Source organism: Mycteria americana, chromosome 18 (genome assembly GCF_035582795.1).
Source record: "Mycteria americana isolate JAX WOST 10 ecotype Jacksonville Zoo and Gardens chromosome 18, USCA_MyAme_1.0, whole genome shotgun sequence".
In the NCBI taxonomy this organism is placed as follows: domain Eukaryota; kingdom Metazoa; phylum Chordata; class Aves; order Ciconiiformes; family Ciconiidae; genus Mycteria; species Mycteria americana.
This window is the reverse complement of record NC_134382.1, coordinates 10192239-10212943: the sequence shown is the minus strand read 5'-3', so window position 1 is coordinate 10212943 and position 20705 is coordinate 10192239. Positions and strand designations below refer to the sequence as shown.

At 40.2% G+C, this 20705-nt stretch overlaps 1 protein-coding gene across 2 annotated transcripts in view; it reads right to left on the bottom strand.

Moving 5' to 3' along the window:
• PRDM16 (PR/SET domain 16) overlaps positions 1–20705 on the bottom strand; it is a 353263-nt gene that overhangs the window by 224301 nt on the left and 108257 nt on the right. For both annotated transcript variants that reach the window (XM_075520498.1, XM_075520499.1), the window contains exon 2: positions 827–1176. In XM_075520498.1, coding sequence (XP_075376613.1) covers positions 827–1176 — 350 coding nt within the window. The remainder of the gene's footprint in view (positions 1–826; positions 1177–20705) is intronic.

The window sequence follows — 20705 nt, the reverse complement described above, 5'->3', positions numbered from 1 at the left end:
AGACAGCAGACCCGACGCGCAGCAGGGGTATTGTAGTGTTGGGGTGGACATCAGGGCTACAACAGAGAAGCAATTATACATTACAGAATGGACACTGGATACACTGGGATAGGACTATGGACACAAAGCATAAATCCGAGGCTACATTTCACTGTTCACAGAACCTACTATAATTGATGGTAATTCTTAGGGTATGGATATTTTCAAATCAAGAATATAGGAGCAGAAGAGACTAAGATGATTTCTGGGACAATCCCAGAAAAGCAGGGAGAAAGACAGGAGTTCTGGGATAGTGGTGTTTTTCCTATTGAAGATTGGGTTTTGTTTAGCTCTTAGGGAAAAATGACTTTCACATTTCTTTATCTTTGCTGCAGAACAAGAACTCAAGAACATCTAGGGTGTTAATGGGTACATGCTATTTTTCTATGACCAGTTAATAACGCCTGCACAGCTAACATGGACTGGAAGTCAAAGGTAACACACCCAACTACAAAACATGATGCGACTAATCATATTTCTTCCATTGTGACAAGTTCCGAACACAATTTGAAAATGACAAGCACTTTAAGAAGTGACCCAACATCATTTAAAACCAACCTTCTAAAATGGTGCTAGAGCAGTATTTGTAGCCCAAGAAGCTGTGTTAAAAAGGACTTCTGCTGCTTTTTAAATATTGCATGTAATCGGGGATGCAAAATAACGCAGGGAAATACGGCATTAGCAAAGTCACCACTTTTGTCCCCAGGCCAGCCAGGACTCAGTCTAGCTTTATGAACAGTTTGCACAGAAGACAAATGAATGTGATTATCACATTCAACACGCTTACCTCCCATCCAAAGTTTGTTTCCTTTAATGTGCTCCTTTGTACTGTCATATAGGGTCCAAATCTTTCCCCAACTTCAATCTTCTTTTTGGCCCAAATCCCTAGCCCTGCCCCTGGAATCGAAGATTCTCTGAGTTCAAAATCTGGTGGGATTGGAATGTCATCAGGAATGTAGACAGGAGCTTCATAAGGTGAGCCCTCCTTGGGAGTGAAGTCCTCACTGGTGGGAAAGGGTGATGGAGGTCCGACAGGAATGGGGGACATAATACTGTCCTCTGTTTCCTCCTCTGCGCTTTCGCCAGCAAGGAGATCAGGGTCGGTCTCGTACATATTATTTACAATCTCGCTGTCACCTAAAAGGGGAAACAGCAGAACAAAACACACTGAAATACTCACGTGAACATTAGTTATCTCTTCTTGGGACAAAGTTTCATAAAGCCTAGTTCGCATGCTTTAAGGATAGAAGTAGCGGCAGAAAAAAAGACAATCCTCCCCTACAGAACTCTGGTAGAACTGAGGTAAGAATATTCACGCTGGTTGCACAACATTCAGTGCTATTGAAGGATGAGATGGAAGCTAATTGCAGGCCTGTCATGTTATACTGGACCAGGGTTACTGTAGCGGTTGTCTTTCAATAACAGAAAGAGGGAAGAAAACACAGAAGAGGTGTTCGAGGTTCCCTGTAACCATTTATTGTTTTAACTGGCTCAGTCTATTTTGTAGAGGAAATAAAAGAGAAATTAAGATAAAATCCGACTTAAGTTTGGCAAGAACTGTTTGCCCTTTGTTTGTGTTTCTTGGGTTCAACGCGTCACACAACAGAGGCCGTGGCTGGTGTGACCTTCCAGCTACATCTCAGCAATGTACCTCTCCAGGTGTCACTGGTTTGTAATGCTACTTTACATGCTTAAACAGTGAGCATTTTAAGCTACACTCCCAACCACAGTACAGGTATTGTTTCACGGGACTCTACGGGACGAGGATCTGGTTGGCAATAGGGCTACAACAGCCAAAGAGAAAGCTAGGGCAAAGCTATACGCTTTCTTCTGTTCCACGCAACATCTCATAAACTAGACAGAAACAGATTAACCCAAGTAGTATTATAACATTATTCTTTAAAAAGAAACCCAAGCACTTAAAAACACAGGCCTAAAATGCTTATTTAATTTCATACTCTTCAGGATGTAAGAATTTTGGAGGCAGGTCACTATTTCTTTTTTCCTTCTTTTAAAATAATGCTTTGTGTGGTCTTTCCACAAAAGCACCAGTAGAACTGCAGCTGTTTTTCCTATGCCTCAACTTCTTCAGTTGTATAAGGTAGTAGGAAAAAAAAAACACATAAGAAGATTTGAACGGAATGTATATACAATAAAGGCAACATTTTAAGTAGGAGAAGTTAACATTACTAGCCAGAATTGATAACTGCATCCAGTTAGAAATACCATGTCAAATCTTTCATGCTTAGCATCTTCAGTATAATTACAGCACTGTTCAGCTTGGTGCCTATAAAAGACTGGGAATCAAATTAGTCCGGAGGATAGGAAGGGAGCGTGCGTGTGTGCGTTTGGGGAAAACACACCCACCCACCCCCCCCAAGTAAATACCCTTAATCCTGCAAGGATTTTTAAGCTTCATTTTCCAGCAACAACTTATTACACTTCAGAGAATTACAAGTCAATTCCATTATTAAACCTGTAACAACATGCATCCATTTTCTGGTTTGATATTGGCTTGTACAAGCTAAAAATATTCTTCAAACATCCCTTCCTCTTCCATCACTTGCCAAAAACAAATAATCTGAGACATGTTTACCAGAATGCACTGAAAGAAAACTAAATAAGAAAAAAGTCTGTGAGCACAGGAGTTGACTAAGAAGTTTTCAGAAAAATATTTTTAACCAGAAAATGATAGTCTGCTGAATCCAAAATGCTTCATTCAGACACGCATTTCAGTGATTTCACGGCAGAACTCTGCTTGCTGGGTGCAGTTCTGCTAAGGAACTGCCACATTTCCTCCAAATTCATTCACAGATAAACCAAAGAGGCCAATCTTCCAAGGTAGCCTTGCCGTAAGGACTCGTCAGGCTTCCTCCAGCTATTCCCTGCCGTGCAGATGGGATCCTACAAGTCCCCCGGACCTGTAGTTCTAACAGAGACTCGACCACATTTCCACATCAGGAGCCTGGACAACACAGCTGGAGCTCCCCTTTGGCTCTTCCCTCTCTGTCACAGAGCCAGTAAACGCGCGGGATCATAGCTGAGCGGACGGCAGATCTCAGAACCCAAGAATACATTTCATTTTTCTATTTTCAGAAGCAAACACTCCAATCATTTAAAAACTAATTGTCCCCTTTTCTCCTTTGCTTTCCTGACCATACAAAATTTTGAAATTTAAGTATTTTGATTACAAAATTAATGGGTTTTTTAATTTTTTTTTTTTTTTTTTTTTTTTTTACAAAATTCCCCAAATATGGCAAACTCCATTTTTTGACCAACTTTCCCTTGAACTTGTATACAGTGAAATTCCCACAGTCAAACCACATTCTGATGTACTTGTGTTTGGAATACACTTATTCTTATGAAATGCAGTTGTTGCTGCTGCTGTTGTTATTGTGATACTAGTGCTGAAAGCTCCTATTCAGTCTGATTAACCAGAAGTGAGCTCCTTCTTCAAAGAATTTACAAAAAGGGGAAATGGGTTACAGAGTCTTACAGACGAGACACACAGCCAGAGAGAGAATAAACAGGTTGGTAACGGAGCTGGAAAATCAGCCCAGGTCTTCGCCAATCACCTTCATGAGGAAAGCATCCTCCTCCTCGCTCCGAAGGTAGAGCAGAAAGCAAAGAGACTCCAGTCTGCAAGGTTGCCATTACAGTTCGGGTCTGAAGAAAGTACCTTCACCAGAACTTCTAACCTCACAAACTACCTGTATTAACTATTAATGGAGGCGATTTTTTTTTCCAGTAAGTGGGCAAACCCAGAGCGGGGTAATCTGTAGCAGCATCACCACCATTTGTGATCCAAACACAGGCCTACAGTCACTGCTAACCAGGCTTCAGTCATGACAGAAGTGTGTCCAGTCACTCCTAGGTTGCTGGGAAGTCAAGAACTTGAGTTCTTTTTAAGACTCCAAAAATATGCTACATGACAATACATTATTTACATGTATGAAATCTTGAAATTCTTTGGTTTTTTGATGTTATAGGTTTAAAATTGTAGCGATCATTCTGAAACATTCTTTGGGCAGCCAAAAGCAGCAATTCAGTGAACAGAAAAAAATATGCAAGCTGCTGTCTTAAACAAAAACAAACCCCACGTCACTAGTTTCTCTTATCTGCTGCAGCATCTGCATTCAGACTATAAAACCTTGACGACTGTGATTTCCTGAGCCAAGCTGGTCTGCTGCACTAGACAGCTCCTACACAGCGACGCAGAGATGTATGGTAAACAAACCAACAGATTTGCAAATAGATACGTCACTGATAGATTTTAAGGACAGAAAAGAGGATTTGTGCTAATTCCATACGACCTCCTGCATTACTTAGACCACAGGACTCCTCTGAATTATTTCCATCTTCAAGATCAAAAGGTGGTACATAGCTTATCTTTTCGGCTGAAAAGCCCCTACTTTAAGATTTTCCAGCAATGGCCAAGAAGCCTTGGTACGCTGCTCCACATTTATACCGCGCTACCGCGCTTTTGCCCAGTAGCGATTCCTGTTAAGGGAGAAGGGCTTGTACAACACCCCCCACGCAAAGCACGGTTCGGCAGCAAGCGCTAATGGGGGAATTATAAGCCCCTCCGTCTCCTCTCTGCCTGGCAAGCAGTCTGCCTCCTTTTTACCTTCTGCATTCAACATCTCTCCCTTTTCAATTTTTGAGGATGTCACCTCTTAACCTCTTGAATGAGCTACATAGGATAGAATATCTTTCACCGAAATGTGTGTTTTCAACCCTTTGAAGACTCCCGATTGAACCATCTGTGGTTTTTCAACAACTTTTTTGAACTATCTGTATTAGAACTGGCTAGAGGATTCCAGGATCATCCAAGTGAGTGCTAAATCCAGAGAGAAATTTTCCATAGGAGCTCCACTGAAGACAACAGACTTAATTTTTGGGATGCATTTACCTCTTCAGATTGTTAGTGCTAAACAGGGCCTTTTTACGATCTTTATCATACAAAGTACAATACTTTAACATCATACACTGTACTTAAGTGAACAGTTATTCAGGCATCATAAACCATTTAAACATAGAGTTACCAGAATTGTGCTCTTATATCTCGTATTTCCTACAGCTGAAAAATGATATACACGTATATTTAGTTCCTACTTCCCAGTGCACAAAGCCCATTAATGAAATTTCCCTCTAACTACAAAAGAGCATTTTCACTCTAACAGTTTGAGATTAAGAAGAAAGTAAGTTTCAGAAATCTTCTCTGAGAGCTACTAGGAAATAAAAAAGTAATTACTATGTGTCTTCAAAGTTTTTGCCACATTAATTGGAGTGCTCGTTAGCACATTAGAATACTCTATTTGAATTAAATGTGATGAACTGGTATTCATATGCCTGATATCAAACTGAAGCAGAATTGATGATACTTCCAAGTACAGGGGGTTTAGCTGGCAAGAAAACTGTAGTTGTACCAGAAAGCTGGGTAAAATGTTAAAGTAATATTCCAAAACACCAGTCAGCAAGAAAATTAAGATTCATTGTGTTAAGCAAAAATGGTTCACGTGAAATTGCATTTACTGAAAGTTAGTTGCAGCTACACCACAATAAATCCATAGTTATTAATCACAAATTAATCTGAACTAACAAAAACACGGGTATTCCCATTAGCTAGTGCATCAGCTTTGTAGCATACAATTTCAGCCATCAGTTGAAACTCAGTGTGGATTATTATTTCCTTCCAATTCTGTAGTTCACAGAGCAAAAAGGGATGTTTGTCAGTACCCAACTTTTTCAACACAAAACAAAAGATACCCTATCTGTTGAAAGGGAAAGCATCTCAAGGAATTGCAAACAGTGGTTACTTCTGCACCAAAATATTATTCTAACAGGGAAGTCTTAGAGCAGAACCTCTAAAAGAGGCGCACTGAAATGCAGAACCAGATTTAATAGAGGGAACGATGCAAAAGAAGCTGCAAGCAACTGAGATGGATGAATAAACTGACTTGGAAAACAGTAAGCTTTGAGCAGGTGACCAACACTGACCAAAAAATCAGCTGAGCTTTCCAGTTCCCATCCTGGAAATTCTACCTGCTAGGAATAAAACTGGTATAGTGATGGTCTAATCTATTAATTTAATGTCAAATAATTTTCAGCAGTCAGAAAATTATGCATAGACTGAACTACTACTCCTGATCAAAAAAATGAGCGATTCCCAAGCACTCCCACCACAGCATCTTTCAGTAGGCCCCAGGGTTTCATAACATGAACTATGAAAAGTCAACAGAGGTATGGTAGGTAAAGAAAGATTCAGGACAAATAAGCTGAGAACCACGCCTTATATATACAGAATACAGTTATATACAGAAGCATATAGTATGCAAGGGCAATTCTCTGGACGTGGCCTGTCTCACCCTCTAGAGGCGTGAAGGCATCCCTGCTGACCAGGTCCTACAAGAACACACCTATGGTGATGCCAAACATCAGCATGAACATGAAATAAGCTTGAGAAGCAAGTTACACAAGCAGTTCTGAACATGCTAAAGAAAAAAAAGAAGGGGGGGGGAGGAAGCAAGTCCCAGGGAGCTTGAAATACATAAGAGAGAGGAAGCTTAGGAGTGAAAACTGTAGACTTGGAGGGTAATAATGTTTGGGGATTTTTCCAAGAGGAGTCAATTGCTAAGCTACAACATTCGTATGTAACGAAAATGGAGCTTTTTTTCATCCAAAAAGGAAAAAAGGGGGGGAGGGAAACAGATGAAGGGGAAAAGAAAAACACATTTGTCATACAAGTAGTTGAAGTATTTTGGGAACAGATTTGCCATCTCTCAATTAAACATGAGGCAGCATGACTGTGCTTTCATTGCACAGTAGTTTCCACTATGATAACAAGTCCAACAACCGCCTCATTGTGGACCACGCAGAAACGAGAGGGACTCCCACAGTGCATATTAATGACTGACCTCTGATGTCATCGGGGGGAAACAGCACCCAACAAAAATTACAGTTTTCACTGCAGCATGGAAGAGAGTTCTTGCTGCCAAATAGAAACCATCAGGGAAGAATAGCTGAAAAAGCAAGGCTCGACTTAAGGTATACATACTACATCTCTTCTATATCCTCAGAATACACCTTCTGTGTGAAAGACACATCTCCTCCTCTATTTTTTTTTTTATGCTTAATAAAGATTTTCCTGAGTTCATGCCTAAGAAACCTGGTGGCAGACTTTAGTAAAGAAGAACATTTTGATTCCTTTGCCAACTTTTTTTTGCTCCAGCTTTTGAGAAATACAGAGAACTGCCTGCTACAGCTTACAAATGTTTCCTCTGCTAAAAAGTGCAACCCTCCTTACTCAAACATGTCGCCAGAAACAAGCTTTCATAAGTATGATATACTCCATAATCCTGAAAATACTTGTGGTTGCTGTAAATGTTTTCTCTCCTAGTATTAGCAAGTCAAATTATTTTCTACTCTATGATTAGCCTCTTTTGCACTTAAGAAACAGGAATTCCAACTGAGTTGAAAAGCAAAACTAGGTTTATTGGAGCACAACCTGTGAAAATTTTCAAATGATACAAGTAAAGTATAAAGACACCTCGCTACTGAACACTGCTAATTTAATTTCTTCTATGGGACAATCAGGCCAGTTCTGGTTAAATTTTAATTTACTCTGAAGTTGAACCCACATCTGACTGATCCCATATTTCAAGAGAAATCATAAAACGGGGAATCTTTTCCTTCTGCGTTTTCAGTTGCTACAGTCAGTTATCAGGGACTGGCAGAGGCACAAAATGACAATGAAACAGACAATTTTCAGGTCGCGATAGTTCTGATATAAGAGATACCATATGGCATCCGTGTGAGCAGAATCACCAAATAGGTACATCTACACACGCTGGGTTTGTTACCACAATCAAATGTTCAGATCAAGAGCTTTTACATAGTATTTATTAACAGCCAGGGCTGTCAGAGAAAATCAGAGCTGCTCCTGTACCCGTCGCTCCTTCCGTGCGCTGCCACGCAGAGCCGCTGGGACAGAACAGGCACCTGGCCGGTACCTGCCCAGGACTCCCTTTGCCCAGCACAGCTCCATGTCTACCCTTCCCACCAGCTGTACCTGCCTGGTCCAGAACATCATCTGGGCAAAACTCCAGGCAGCATGCCTCCCGAGCCTAGCTCTAAAGTGGTAAGTCCTGCTGTGGAAGAGCTTCCAGAGGTACTAGGTAGATTTCACTAAAACATACAGCTGTGCTAGCAGATCTTCTCCACAGGTCACATTTATTCCAGGGATTTTAGGCAAATTCAGCAGCTGGGGTTTAGTTTTGATTAGAGCTGAAGCATCTGCGACATGTCCATCTACTTGCACTAATTCTTCAGTATTGATTAAGCCTCCTTAATTTCTGGTTATTGCATTGCTGATCGGCCTATAATCATTGCACTGCAGAATCTTCTAGATTGCCCTCACTGCAGATTGTAGCATTTATCAACCTCCGTGCTCCTCTCAGCATTACTCTAAATGTAACACAACCAGTTAAAAAAAAAAAAAAAAAAAAAAGTAGAGAACATCTTGTTGTTTAGGAACAATCTTCAGCTCTCCTGAGTTTATCACAAATTAGCTGGCTGCTATTCGAGAGCCGTATGTGGGATGTGGCCATTCACTGATGACAACCATGCTGTCCTACATCTGCCCCTCTTCTAATGGCAAGTATTTCAATGCTCTGGAATGTCTGGTTATGTGAAAAGCAGTACAGAAATACAACTTGACCTTATTGTTATTGTCATGAAACTAAAATTAGTCCTTCAAAGCTCACTAGCAAAATTACTCAATAAAAAGACCCATTGAAAGGTTGTTTCCACAGATAATCAGATATGGGCACAGGCTTAAAATCTGTGTGACACCAATGAGGTTCTTGCAACAATGAGAGTGATGCTTTAGTATTGGTGAGAGACCTCATGAATAATCTATTTAGCGGCTGTAATGAAAGAAAAAGAAAGTCTGATGTTAAAGGAAATGGTGGTAGAAGGAACAATGCATTAGATTGGGGTGGGGGGTGTTAGGTTTTGTATTTGTTTTTTAATACATTTATTAATATTAATATTATTATTATATAATATAAAATTCTGCTAAGGAGACATTTACTTATCTGAAATGACTAAGCATCTTCTATATTCACAGACATTGCAAAGAACATCTCCAACTCCTTCGCTGGGGACACTTACAGAACACACCAAGAATGAATTAATACCGGGGAACCAATGTCTGATCAGTAAGCACAATCTGCCTTGAATTTCACTGACCTTGAAATAAACATAAAACTGGGCCCGATCCTACACTCCTTGTGTACTCAGAACTCCCATCGAGAGCAATGGGAATATCAAGAGCAAAGAGAACACAGGACTGAGCCCATAACACTTTTGTCATACTCCACGGCATCGTGCTCTTGGCTGACACCGGGTGACTTTCCAAGCTCAAATTTGGCAGACAGCTCCAGAATGGGATGTTCACGGAAAACAGCGCATTTTTACTTGTGCATAAAATAACAACAGGCTCAAGTCCACCATGCCACCAGGTCAGGGAATGCTCTTGTTGAATCGGCCTGTATTAATACAACATATGTGTAAAAAAACAGGTATTTTCATTTTCTAAACAACAAGGAGAAGAATTACAGGCACCCACTGAACTCATACTTTGCCTCAGAAGGTAACCTGCAATCTCAGGCCCAAGAAAAGAATTTGAGCAAAAGAGCAGAAAATACAAATACGCACACAGAATTGTGACTTCGTACCCAAGACTGAAACAACACAGCGAGAGATTCACAGACTCTTCTTCCTTAGGGATTAATTGGTTGTTGAAAGTTTTTTTTACTTAATTACTCAAACTTTGCAACTCATTCCTAGCTGTAAGTTTAGAAACGCATACAGGTATTAAAATTGTAGTATTGTCTAAAACTGCTTGCTATTGGGCTATTATAATATAAAAGGTATCATCAGAAAAATACCCACTACACTAGGACTTCCCTGGGATTCATTTCCATTTTTCTGACTCTAGAGGAAGAGCAGTGAGCGACATCAAACGTCTTTTCCAACCCAAAGAGGGACGTTGCCACCATCTTTACAACTCACAGAACCTGTTGAGGTTCCTGCGCTGTACGGATATTCCTTTAGAAATGTTCCCCGGGGAAGAAAACAAAACCATCAAAAAAATTCCAGATATAGCGTTATGTTAGAAAGAAGGCATGGAATATTTCACACCTCCAGAAAACAAGACTGTCTACATTTTTAACTCTGGGGTGACAGGATTCTGTCTCTATTTGCTGTACACTCAGTATGTTTCATCAGCAAAAATAGTCATTTTTATGACCAATTTGTAGATCAGCAGAGCTGGAACGAATCATCAACATTACAGCCTAATTCAGCCAAGAGTGCAAATACTTACATTAAGCAAGTATGTGTTTAACTACTGCCAACAACTGACAGGGTTCATTACCTCTGAATATTGTGCTGCCCATCTATAATTCACCTCAGGTAACTTATAACAAGTACCTACCCTATACCCTGCCTTACTCCATTCAGAATTCTGCATGAACCTCGCTCCCCGCTCTCACTTCATCCTGACCAGGGTGGAAAGCTGACAGCCAGATGCAGACCAAAACTTAGAAGACACATCTATAAATCACAAAGGACACTCGAAAACACCAAACAACACCCACCCAAACAGTGACTTCAGAACAGTGAATGATCTTAGTGATCAGATTGCCACCTGATGGCCACAGCTGAAATACAATAGAAAATCAGAAACCCAGTCCCTACTTGGACGGAATCTGTCTGGCCTTGGCTGCAAAGCCTGATTTCCACAAATTTCAAGCACTTTGCAGCACCAGGAACTGGCATCCCATCTCAGATGGGCTCACGTTCTTTAGGATGCCAGGTATTCTGCAGCATGCTTTGCAAACGGCAGCATCAAAATGAGAAATCCAAGGTGTCCAAGACAATCTTCAATAAGACTCCCTTATTCAGTTCATCTAGGAACTGTTTCCCAGCCACCCTCCTGGTTGAAGGCAACCAACTCCCAACTGTTGGCAAGACAGTTCACCTACAAAGGCACATTTCCCTCAACACACAGGGAGTCTTCGGGCTAAAGAAGAGAACAGCTGGTATTAGTAACACTTCAAAGAGAATTGCATACATAAGCCAAAGACCTAAAATTCAGTGCAAGACCATCTCTGGAAGCTTGTCTAAAATATTTGGCTTTCCTTCTGCCAGAAAGGATGCAAATTAATGCCAAAACTGTGGTGACAAGAATTATTCCTCTTTCATTAAGAATGGGACTAAAGCATTAAATGCTTCATGGCCATACAAAAAAGGCTTTTCCTCCATCCACAGACAATATTCATTTAATTTTAATGTCTGTAAAGAAAGGGCAATAAAGAATAAGTTACTTAAGATTCTTGAGCCTGTCACACAATGTCTTCTTTCCATTCACTGCAAGAACCTTTCTCCTCCATCTAAGCTGTCCTGGTAAGTAGCTACAGCATTTGCTAGCGGACGTTGGTCAGAAGGCAACACGTTCAGCAACCAAAACAGAAACTGCCGAAGAGCAACCTCCTGTACCCACGTGGGGGCCAGCAGTCTGCACGGTTCTCAGACTATGGAGTGATGCTCTGAAAGGTTTTCCCATACAACTCGCACTGCCGCAGGAGGAAAAGTAAAATCTGCTGTAAATGAACATATAGAAATGCCTTTTTTTTCTTTCATTCATTCATGAAAACCCTTCATTTTCACAAGTTTTACAGCTGAAAAATAGACTTAGGAAATAAATGTACAGGGAGGGAAGTGGTCACAAATGGGAAGCGGTTTTGCCAACATGCCACTGTGCCAAAGGAGTGCCCCACAATCCATTTCTACCTTTGAGAAATTATACTGCTAATACAATCCTCTATTTCATTTTTTAGTTTAATGGGCACTTCTGCTATAACTTGCTGTGATTTTGCCTATTTTTTCCTCCGTAGATGCTGAACATATCTGGAAAGATCCAGCTTGAAATAATACTTTTCTTCCCTTCGGTTACCTCTGATTTCCCTCCCTGTCCCCCCCCCAGTCCTGCACCTTGAATAACAGATGACACTAATCCATAAAGCACATTAGATATATTTTGCAGTGAAGTAAGCCTGTTTCTTCTTTAGAACGTACCCATAGGTTTTCACCGGCTCCCTGACTTTATTATCTGAAAGCACCTGAAATGCTACAATTAAGAAGGAACTATGGACAATCAAAATGGTTCTAGGTGAAGATCTAGCATTTCATATTCCCTGCTCAAGATGCAGCAGTCGCACAGTTGCAATAGGCTAACAACTTACTGGCTTTGTTCCAGCTGACAAACCCACCAGCCAGATTCCACTGAATAGGTGTGCATACAAAATTCAGATTCGGATTCTGCTAACCTCAAATCATTTGAATACACAGTCAGATCTGAGCTGATACCTTAATAAACCCTTCCTACCCAGCTCCAGCGGCCATCCAAACCCCAGCTCTCTTAGCTTGTTGGTCTGTATTTTCCCTTCAAACACTGTAATTATATTTTATTTACACACTACAAAGCATAGTATTTTGGGAATGCTCAAGAAGCAGGAAGATTCTGACTTTGTAAAAAGGATCCTGGAAATCAGCGGGCAGGTAACAGAGTCCTGACAGACCCGGCTGTTCACAAACCTGCTTGCCGAGCTCCCTGTAACTCAGCAACATCCCTTTGCAACAATTAACACCTGTTCTGACAAACCCGTGCAAATTATGCCATCCCAGAACACTCGCGTTTGCAGGAGTACTCATGGAAATGTTTATTTATACATGTCATTGAAATTAAGTCCAAAGGAGATGCAAGCTTTAATGCATCTCCTGTGTAAAACTTCAGAAAAGAGCAAGCTCTGTGCGCTTCTCTCACAACAGGAAACTTTCACAGTCACTGCTGGTTTTGAGTGTCCTCGGCTATCATTCAAATTACTCCGCCTTTGCAATCGGTGTTTAAGGACATAATACATGAAACTTTCCTGAACCTGTCTAATGCAGAACTGCTGCAGAATACATTAAAAAACAATTTAGTCCTGGAGCATACTAAGAACTGCAGAGTTATTCAGAGACAGAGACAGTGAGGGATGGGGCAGGGGAAGGAGACAGGGAAGCGAAAAGGACTATGATAAAAACCAAACATTTGCAAACATAACACCTTTACCATGTTTACTTTGTATGTTTCAGGTTTCACTTTTATGGTCTGCTTTGTCTTGATTGTAATTATACCTCTCAAAGCAGATTCAAGTCCTTTTATTAAAAGGAAACAGAAAACACCTTACATCAGAAGTGAGCTGTAAGAACAGATAATGGCTGAGTACAGAGCAGAAGAGTTAATCAGACAGATTTTTCGATAAACGTTCTAAAAAAATAGTTGCTTCAGAACTTGGCTGTAAGAAGACAGGTATTAAGGATTTAAAGTGCCTTTGGTTTTAAGTAAAAAATTAAGTGTTTTCTTTTCTTAAGGGATCTCTGCTGCCAGAAATGAAGAATAAAGCTTGAAACAGTATGTCAATGTGTTCCTTAATACGCATTTTCCTCCAGTAAAACCAGCAGGGAAAGTGTCCAAATTACTCTCCACTAAATGCCACTATTATATTTCCAGTAAAAGTCTAGTTCAACCAGGCATCAAAAATATTTCCACATAAGATCCTTTTAGAATCAAATTCTTCAGAGAATGTTGTTGTCCATAACTACACTTCACCTGATCTCTCTGTGATCAGTATTTTGTTTTACATTTGAATTCAAGATGACATTTCTACAAATTGTGCTACATTAAAAAATTAATTCAATGCATATTTGGGTGCAGTAGTAAAGTAGGTTCTTTTAAGAGAAAAAGCTCTATCTTATTATTAAAGCCACCAAAAAAATATTAGCCTTTGCGATTTCTGTCTCTCAACCATTTACAACATAATAGCTCCAATGAAGCATCACAAGAAATGTACAGTGCATTGCACATACAGTCGTAACAAACATTTCTGAGGAATCTATAGAAATAATACAACAGAAAGAAAATCTGCAAAGGAAGAGATGAAAGCCTAAAGAAAACGCTCCACTTCCTAAAGAAAAATCATAATTGCTTTTCAGTGGTTTGCTTATTTTTGCTACAAAATACCTCCCCTTTAAAAATCTATAAAACTATAGAAATGCTCCAATTCTACAGAAATTTCTTTGCTGGAAAGGCAGTAAAGTGGAACTTTAAAAATGACTGCAAGATAAATTCTCCGCTAAGAGAAATGTTACCTATTTAGAATAAATAAATAAATGCAGTTAGACTAGCTCTCCAAAAACTAACAAATGATGCTGGATATTTCTCTCAGTCCTGGATGTCAAACCATAGAACAAGAATAAAGCATTTGTAAGTCTCCAAAAGGAGACCTTGCAATTGGAATTCACATCTTTGCCAAGTGAAAGCTTTTCGGCTGTTGTCACCGTCTCATTGTCATTCAACTCACTGTGGGTTCCCCAGGGTCCAGAACAGGAGTCCTGGCATTATTAACATAGCAGATTAATAGCAGTGGGAAAAGACATTTTCACAAACATGCTAAATATTAATATTAATCGATAACAATTTATATTTCCTAACGGGAGCCAGACAAACATACCCCAGGCACAGAGGAGAGGAGGGAGGGCAGAGCAAGGAAAGGGACAGTGTCAACAGACTATACAGAATAAAAGGGAATCAGTGAATCAATGCAGGACAGAGGACTGAGCCGTGAGGTGGGTGTCAAAAGCAGAGCTCTATTTTCAGAGGCACAGAGGCACACATTTTAACGCCACAATATAAGTTGGATTTTCCATCCCTGGCCAAAAACATTCCACTGAAGCTCACCAATTTTATATTGCATAATAAACAGCAGAGCTCTGCAAAAACAGTGAAAAATTGCTTCATACTATTTTTACCATCCTGAGTAACGCTGTACTCTGCAAACTGTATTTTCCTCAACACTTGTAACACTATATAGATATTTTTTAAGTTCAGATATGCACAAATGTACCCAATTTCTAGATTTGTATTTCAAACCTGCCTCATACTCAAGCTATTTTCTACCACCTACCCCTTCTATTTTAAAGCCAAAAAATCTGTAAAACTTGTTGCATTTTCTCTAATGGATTAGCCCAGGCAAGTTTTTAAAACTCAGTCTTTGAAAGTCTTTATCATTATCTCACGTACTTTTTAGTTATGAGCAGCAGAAGTAGAATGCACAGTCCTACTGCTAAAGAGGTTCCCAAATTATCCACCCCACAATGTCTGCATTGGTTAAACCAAATCAAACCATCCCAGCTCAAGACCTCTTAGCAGAACATAAATTCTGCTCGGTCACTGAGCTGGGCTCTCCTAGAGCCAATGTGTACAACCAATGGAGTTTTTATTCACAAAATTCAAGGACACATTTTTGCAGCAGCCTCAAACTTCAGTTTGACCCAAGAATCATGTTTTTTCCAGAACTGAAAAGTCAAGTGAAGATCTGTGCGAAAACTGCTTTGTACAGAGGAGGCTGCCCTAGTTCCTCCCCAAATAGGGTACACCAAGGGTTGTTACACATTAAGCTGAAGCTTTTCCCTCTGGAGATTTCATACAACCACATTAACTGGCAGGCTGAAAGAACACGCACTGTCTCCGTGCACAGATGATGGCAAACCTTACGATCACCAGAACGGAGGACAGAGGATATAGCACTGCACCACCACCGTTGCCGAATTCCTCTGGGCTGGTTCCGCCTCGACATACGCCGAGAGCCTCCGAGCTGGGCTGCCCCATGTCGTGCAGTCAGGACCTGGGGCTGGTGCGTGACTCCCTGATGTGCTGCCTGCTTGCCTGGGGTTAGCAGTAGATCTGACTGCTTCTGACTCCAGATGCGTACATTCCAACCAGCTAATTACTGGGGTTGGGGGCACAGGCTTGCTTTACCTGTTACTGGAAAGTACCCTGGCTTTGGCTGCTGCTCCCAAGTTCCTACTCACAACCCTCAACTTTTCTTCATTAGAAAGCGTGGTTTGGCCGCAATCCCACGTCACTGTCCCAAGCCTACGATTAAGAATAGACAGGGCTCTGTAGGGAGGGATGTCTGGTTAGTCTGTGAAGAGTTCCCTCCTAGAGAGGTGTTAACCACAGAGACAAGTTTCTCAGATTACATGGGGGCTGGGAGCGGAGGCTTCTGTTCAAAAATCAGCTGGAAATAGCTTTCCCGCTTTCCATGGACTCGCTTCCGAAGCACACAGAATGCTGTGGGGTTTTACAGCCAGCCCCTGACTGGCTTTGAGTTTTATTTCAGTGCTCCCACACATCCTTAACTTGCCTCTAGAGCCCACCAAGCCTAATGGTGGCCTTGAAACCACAATGAGAGTCACAAGTAATTGTGTTTGTGTCCTGGGCATCTTCCGAACATCTAGAGAGCCTTGTGATCGTACTGTCAGTCCTCTTTTCACAACCGTTAAAAGTAGGAATTACCAACTGATTCTTCTTAACAGTAATTGCCCATAAATTGATGATACAGCTTTGTGGAGGGAAAACATTGCAACAATCAAGCACTGCGATGGCAACTGAACCTCAAATTTGCATCTGACCTTCTTGGCCAAGACACACCTCTAACTAAATCCATTCAGTCAACTTCCAGCTCACGTTTAACCTGTCAGACTTCGAACGTGCAAATACAGAAAATTCACAGCAAAGACTGACTTAGAGGTCTACCAAGTATTTCCCACCATTAGGCTGAGGAGTCAAGTTACTGATATTATGGGAACAAACCTGAACTCCTGGGCCACGCACCTTTCCTCCAGCTACCAGTGTTCTGATGGATTACAGAAAGGTTTAACTGCTGTGAAAAAATAGAATTTTAATGGGGCAAGCGATGACAGTAAGAAACACAACTGGTCTTTTACATCCTGTTCTCTGCAGAGATCTCTCTCTATTTCTCCTCAAAACGTTTCATAACCTAGTTTTGATAAATGTTTGCATTGTGAGCACCTCTGCAGAGAATACTGTTTGGGACATTTTTTTTCCTGATCACTGAAGTGCTCTTTAAAGACAGGCTTTCCTCTCTATAACAAAAACAAAAGTACCTGACAAAGAACTAAGCCTACGTTTAATCCTAGTGCTTTTTTCCACTGAATTCTACTTACAAGTCACTTGTGACTGAGAAAGTGCTCCTAGACTTTTCCTGCAAAATGCAGGACAGGAGTGACAGCAAGTTCCACAAATAACACTACATACAACCCTTCCCTAACACTTTGTGAACAAATACTGTTAAACAGGTAGGTTTCCCGAGTGTTTTGCAGATGGGTTACAGGACTTGCCCAAGGAGCTGTGAATAAACGTGAAGCAGCAGGGGATACATTTGTAGGAATCTCATGATCTCCAATGGAAATTCACCCAACGCCAGGGAACTCTGCAGTAGTTTTAGAGCCGTTCAATTCACAAACACACCACAATGTTCTTATGGCTTAGCTTGACAGATCCATTAACATGATTTTTAAGCTGATTTCATTAGATGCTGTTTTAAGTCAGAATATGGGAAGATGTGGAAGCAGGAGGAAGACGAGGCGTTTGCAGGGCACATACCCACATCCAGACAGAGGTACGCTATCCTACCTCCCTCAGCTCTCTTCCAAAGCAATCTTGGGTGTTGCACCCACCACCTGGCCCTATTTAAAGCCACTACATTATTCTAAAAAGGATTATTTATACTAAAAACGCTCCCGGGACTACTGTATTTGTATTTCAGGGCTGCTGCATCCCCTATTTCCTCACTGCTTTAATATAGCCTGAGGCAGAGCGGGTGAAATGACTTGCGATGCCACTGTAATTTTTATCAAGGCTTGTTCCTGGTAAAAAGCCTCTTTGTTTCAAAGAAATGTGATTTGGCCTTTTTCCTCCTCTGCTCTATTCCTTGGTTAATATACCACTTCCACTTGCCCTGGGGCTAAGAAAGGTATTCCATGGAATTGGTCAAATCTCACTGTTTTTCTTCTAAATCACAACTGGCTTTTTTTCCTCGACCCTTGCTAAGCACTATCTAAGCTGACAGTCTGAACTTGAGATTTTATTTGTGCCTTAACTCTTCAGCTCCTGGATTTTAACAGTCACATGGCCACGTTAAAGAGATGCATGTCAGGACTGGTCAGCCTGCTATGGCAAAGGAGACTGCAGCGATTAAGAGCAAGACAGGAAGGAGAAGCTCTGGCTAATGTTATTTACTATTTGAAGCAAATTCAGCCATCTCTGAGAGAGGTATATTCTGCCAGGTATTCATTTACTATAAATTTGAAAATTAATATCTTCTGCCCAGCTGACAACTTTCAATCTCATTCACGTAGTTTAAAAAACACTTTTCAAGGATAGCTGCAGAAGAGTATATTAGAATATAATATAAATGGAAAAAACACATAATGAAGCATATAGGAATTTAGATGTGGCTTTGTGGAAGCTCCAATTCCACAGTGAAAACAATTCTCTGAGAGATATGTATCGCAACAGCTTGACGTAATTTAAAAAACAGTACGGATGCTTTAAAAAAAAAAACAAAACCAAAACTATTGTTCTCTTCAAATAAAAAGTCCGGGCTAACAAAAATATACAAAAGAAAAAAAGAAAAGGAAAAGAGGAAAAAAAAAGACTTGTACAGATAGCTAACGGGCTCAAATACATTGGATAAGCAGACTTTGGCTGCCAGAGGCCCATGATCCTAAGTAAAGAGAATAGGGCTCCCTCAAGTAAAAGGCATGATTAAAATTACAATTAAAACCAAAAAACCACAAGACAACAGAGAAAAGAAAACTGAGTCTTGCCAGCTTCACCATTCCTTTGCTAGGCTGGTTCTTTTAAGGAGATCCACCATAACGGCTTTTGCTTTAGGAAAACTTAAACCTTTTCCCAAGTGACATTACACTTCCAGCCTCCTCTTCTGGAAATAAGACGTAAACCAAACCCTGCCATGAGCCCTGACCAGGGACCTTTCTGGACCTCTAAGGAGTCCAACAGAAGCCACAGACTGGAGCAATATGGAATGCTGAGTTACAGCAGTACAAGGTAACCAAGGCAATGAGCCTTCGTACCAGGTGAGGGTCTCTATGAAACAGGGTTTGGAAACGGGATCCAAAGCTTAACTATATGACTTAAATGTGCATACGTAGATGAACCAGTGAAATTTTGCTATGCAGCTAGGGCTTCTCCTTCTGCATCAGTATCTACAGAACAAGGAACTGATACGGAAGTGCCTGGAAAAATATTGTTCTTTCAAAAATCCTCACAGCAATCCCATAAAAAATGATACAGCTTTGAAATTTTCATTGGAAGAAAGGTATAAGTTCTGATTTATTTTTTCTTTAATAACATGTTCCAAAATATTTCAGTTCAACATTGCGAAATCACTTCAAGTTCAAGATATTTCAACATAACTTTATGGAACAACCAACATTTTAGCCTTGTTAAAAAAATTCTCTTTCTTGTTGGAAGTTAAATAATACTGATAAAGTCCCACACAGCAATTAAGATTTATTCAACAAATATTGTCCAGCCCCATCAGAAAACTTTTTACAATTGAATACACACGGTTCTTGGCCTAATTTCCTAGCACCAGATATCTGTGTATAAGCTCACAGACATGTTATTAAAAATATGAATGGATCTACAGTGTCCTAGACAAGGCCAAAACAACGTATATTTTATTTAATACGGTATTGTTCTATGTAAGTAAGTACCAGTGGACTTTTACATAAATTACTAAGTTTAAATTTATAGTTTTCAAAGTCTTTTCAAAAGACAGGCTCTTTGTTTCTTATGTACCACAAAGAATTGGTTTTTAAACACAGTAACGCTTAACCCAGATTTGGGATTGCTTAATCAAGTTTTAATTTATTCTGTCTCTCTCATTGACAAATAGGGTAGATTTTCCTATGAAAGATACGCCAAACCCAATGTTCAAGTACACCAGTAAAATATACTTCGAAAGCAGAAGCTGCAGCAAGATGTTGTTTGCTGTTCTCCTGCATTTATAGAATCCCCATGGTCTCTAATACAATGTACAAATTATAAACCAGCTGTTCCAATATTTTTTTAGACATCTCTAAACTGGTCATGTTTGGAATCAAATTTCTCATTTACCAGCACTCAGAAGCGCTGCACCCAGTTGAAAGCACAAGGGAAGAACACTCCACCTCGAAGACAAACATGAAACCTGGACAATACATCATTATCCAATACACTATTGCATTTTTGCATAGGAAACAGGAGTTAAGATCCTAATGGGAACTTTACCAGTCAAAACCAATCAAGACTTTGCTTAGTGTTTAGTTTGAAAGAGAGCATCTCCATCCTGAATTACATGACAATTAATAATCCCTGATGCAGAAAGTTTTCGCTACATTCAGCAATTTAAACACATTTCTAACCTTTGCTACCCATAAAAGTGGATTAAAATCACAAAAATGGCATTTGCTTTCTTGTGGTTCTTCTTTTGAGATCATTTTCCTAGATGCAGCAAACATGTTTACATTAAAATTAAATTCAGACAGGAAAAAAAGTTCATTAAGGGAAACACAACCCAAAGTATACAAAGCCTTTACTTCTCCCATGATAGTATCTACACCTTGTTGTAAAAAGCAATGCATTTTTAAGTAGTATAAATATTTCCCCTTGTGTTCAGCAAGAT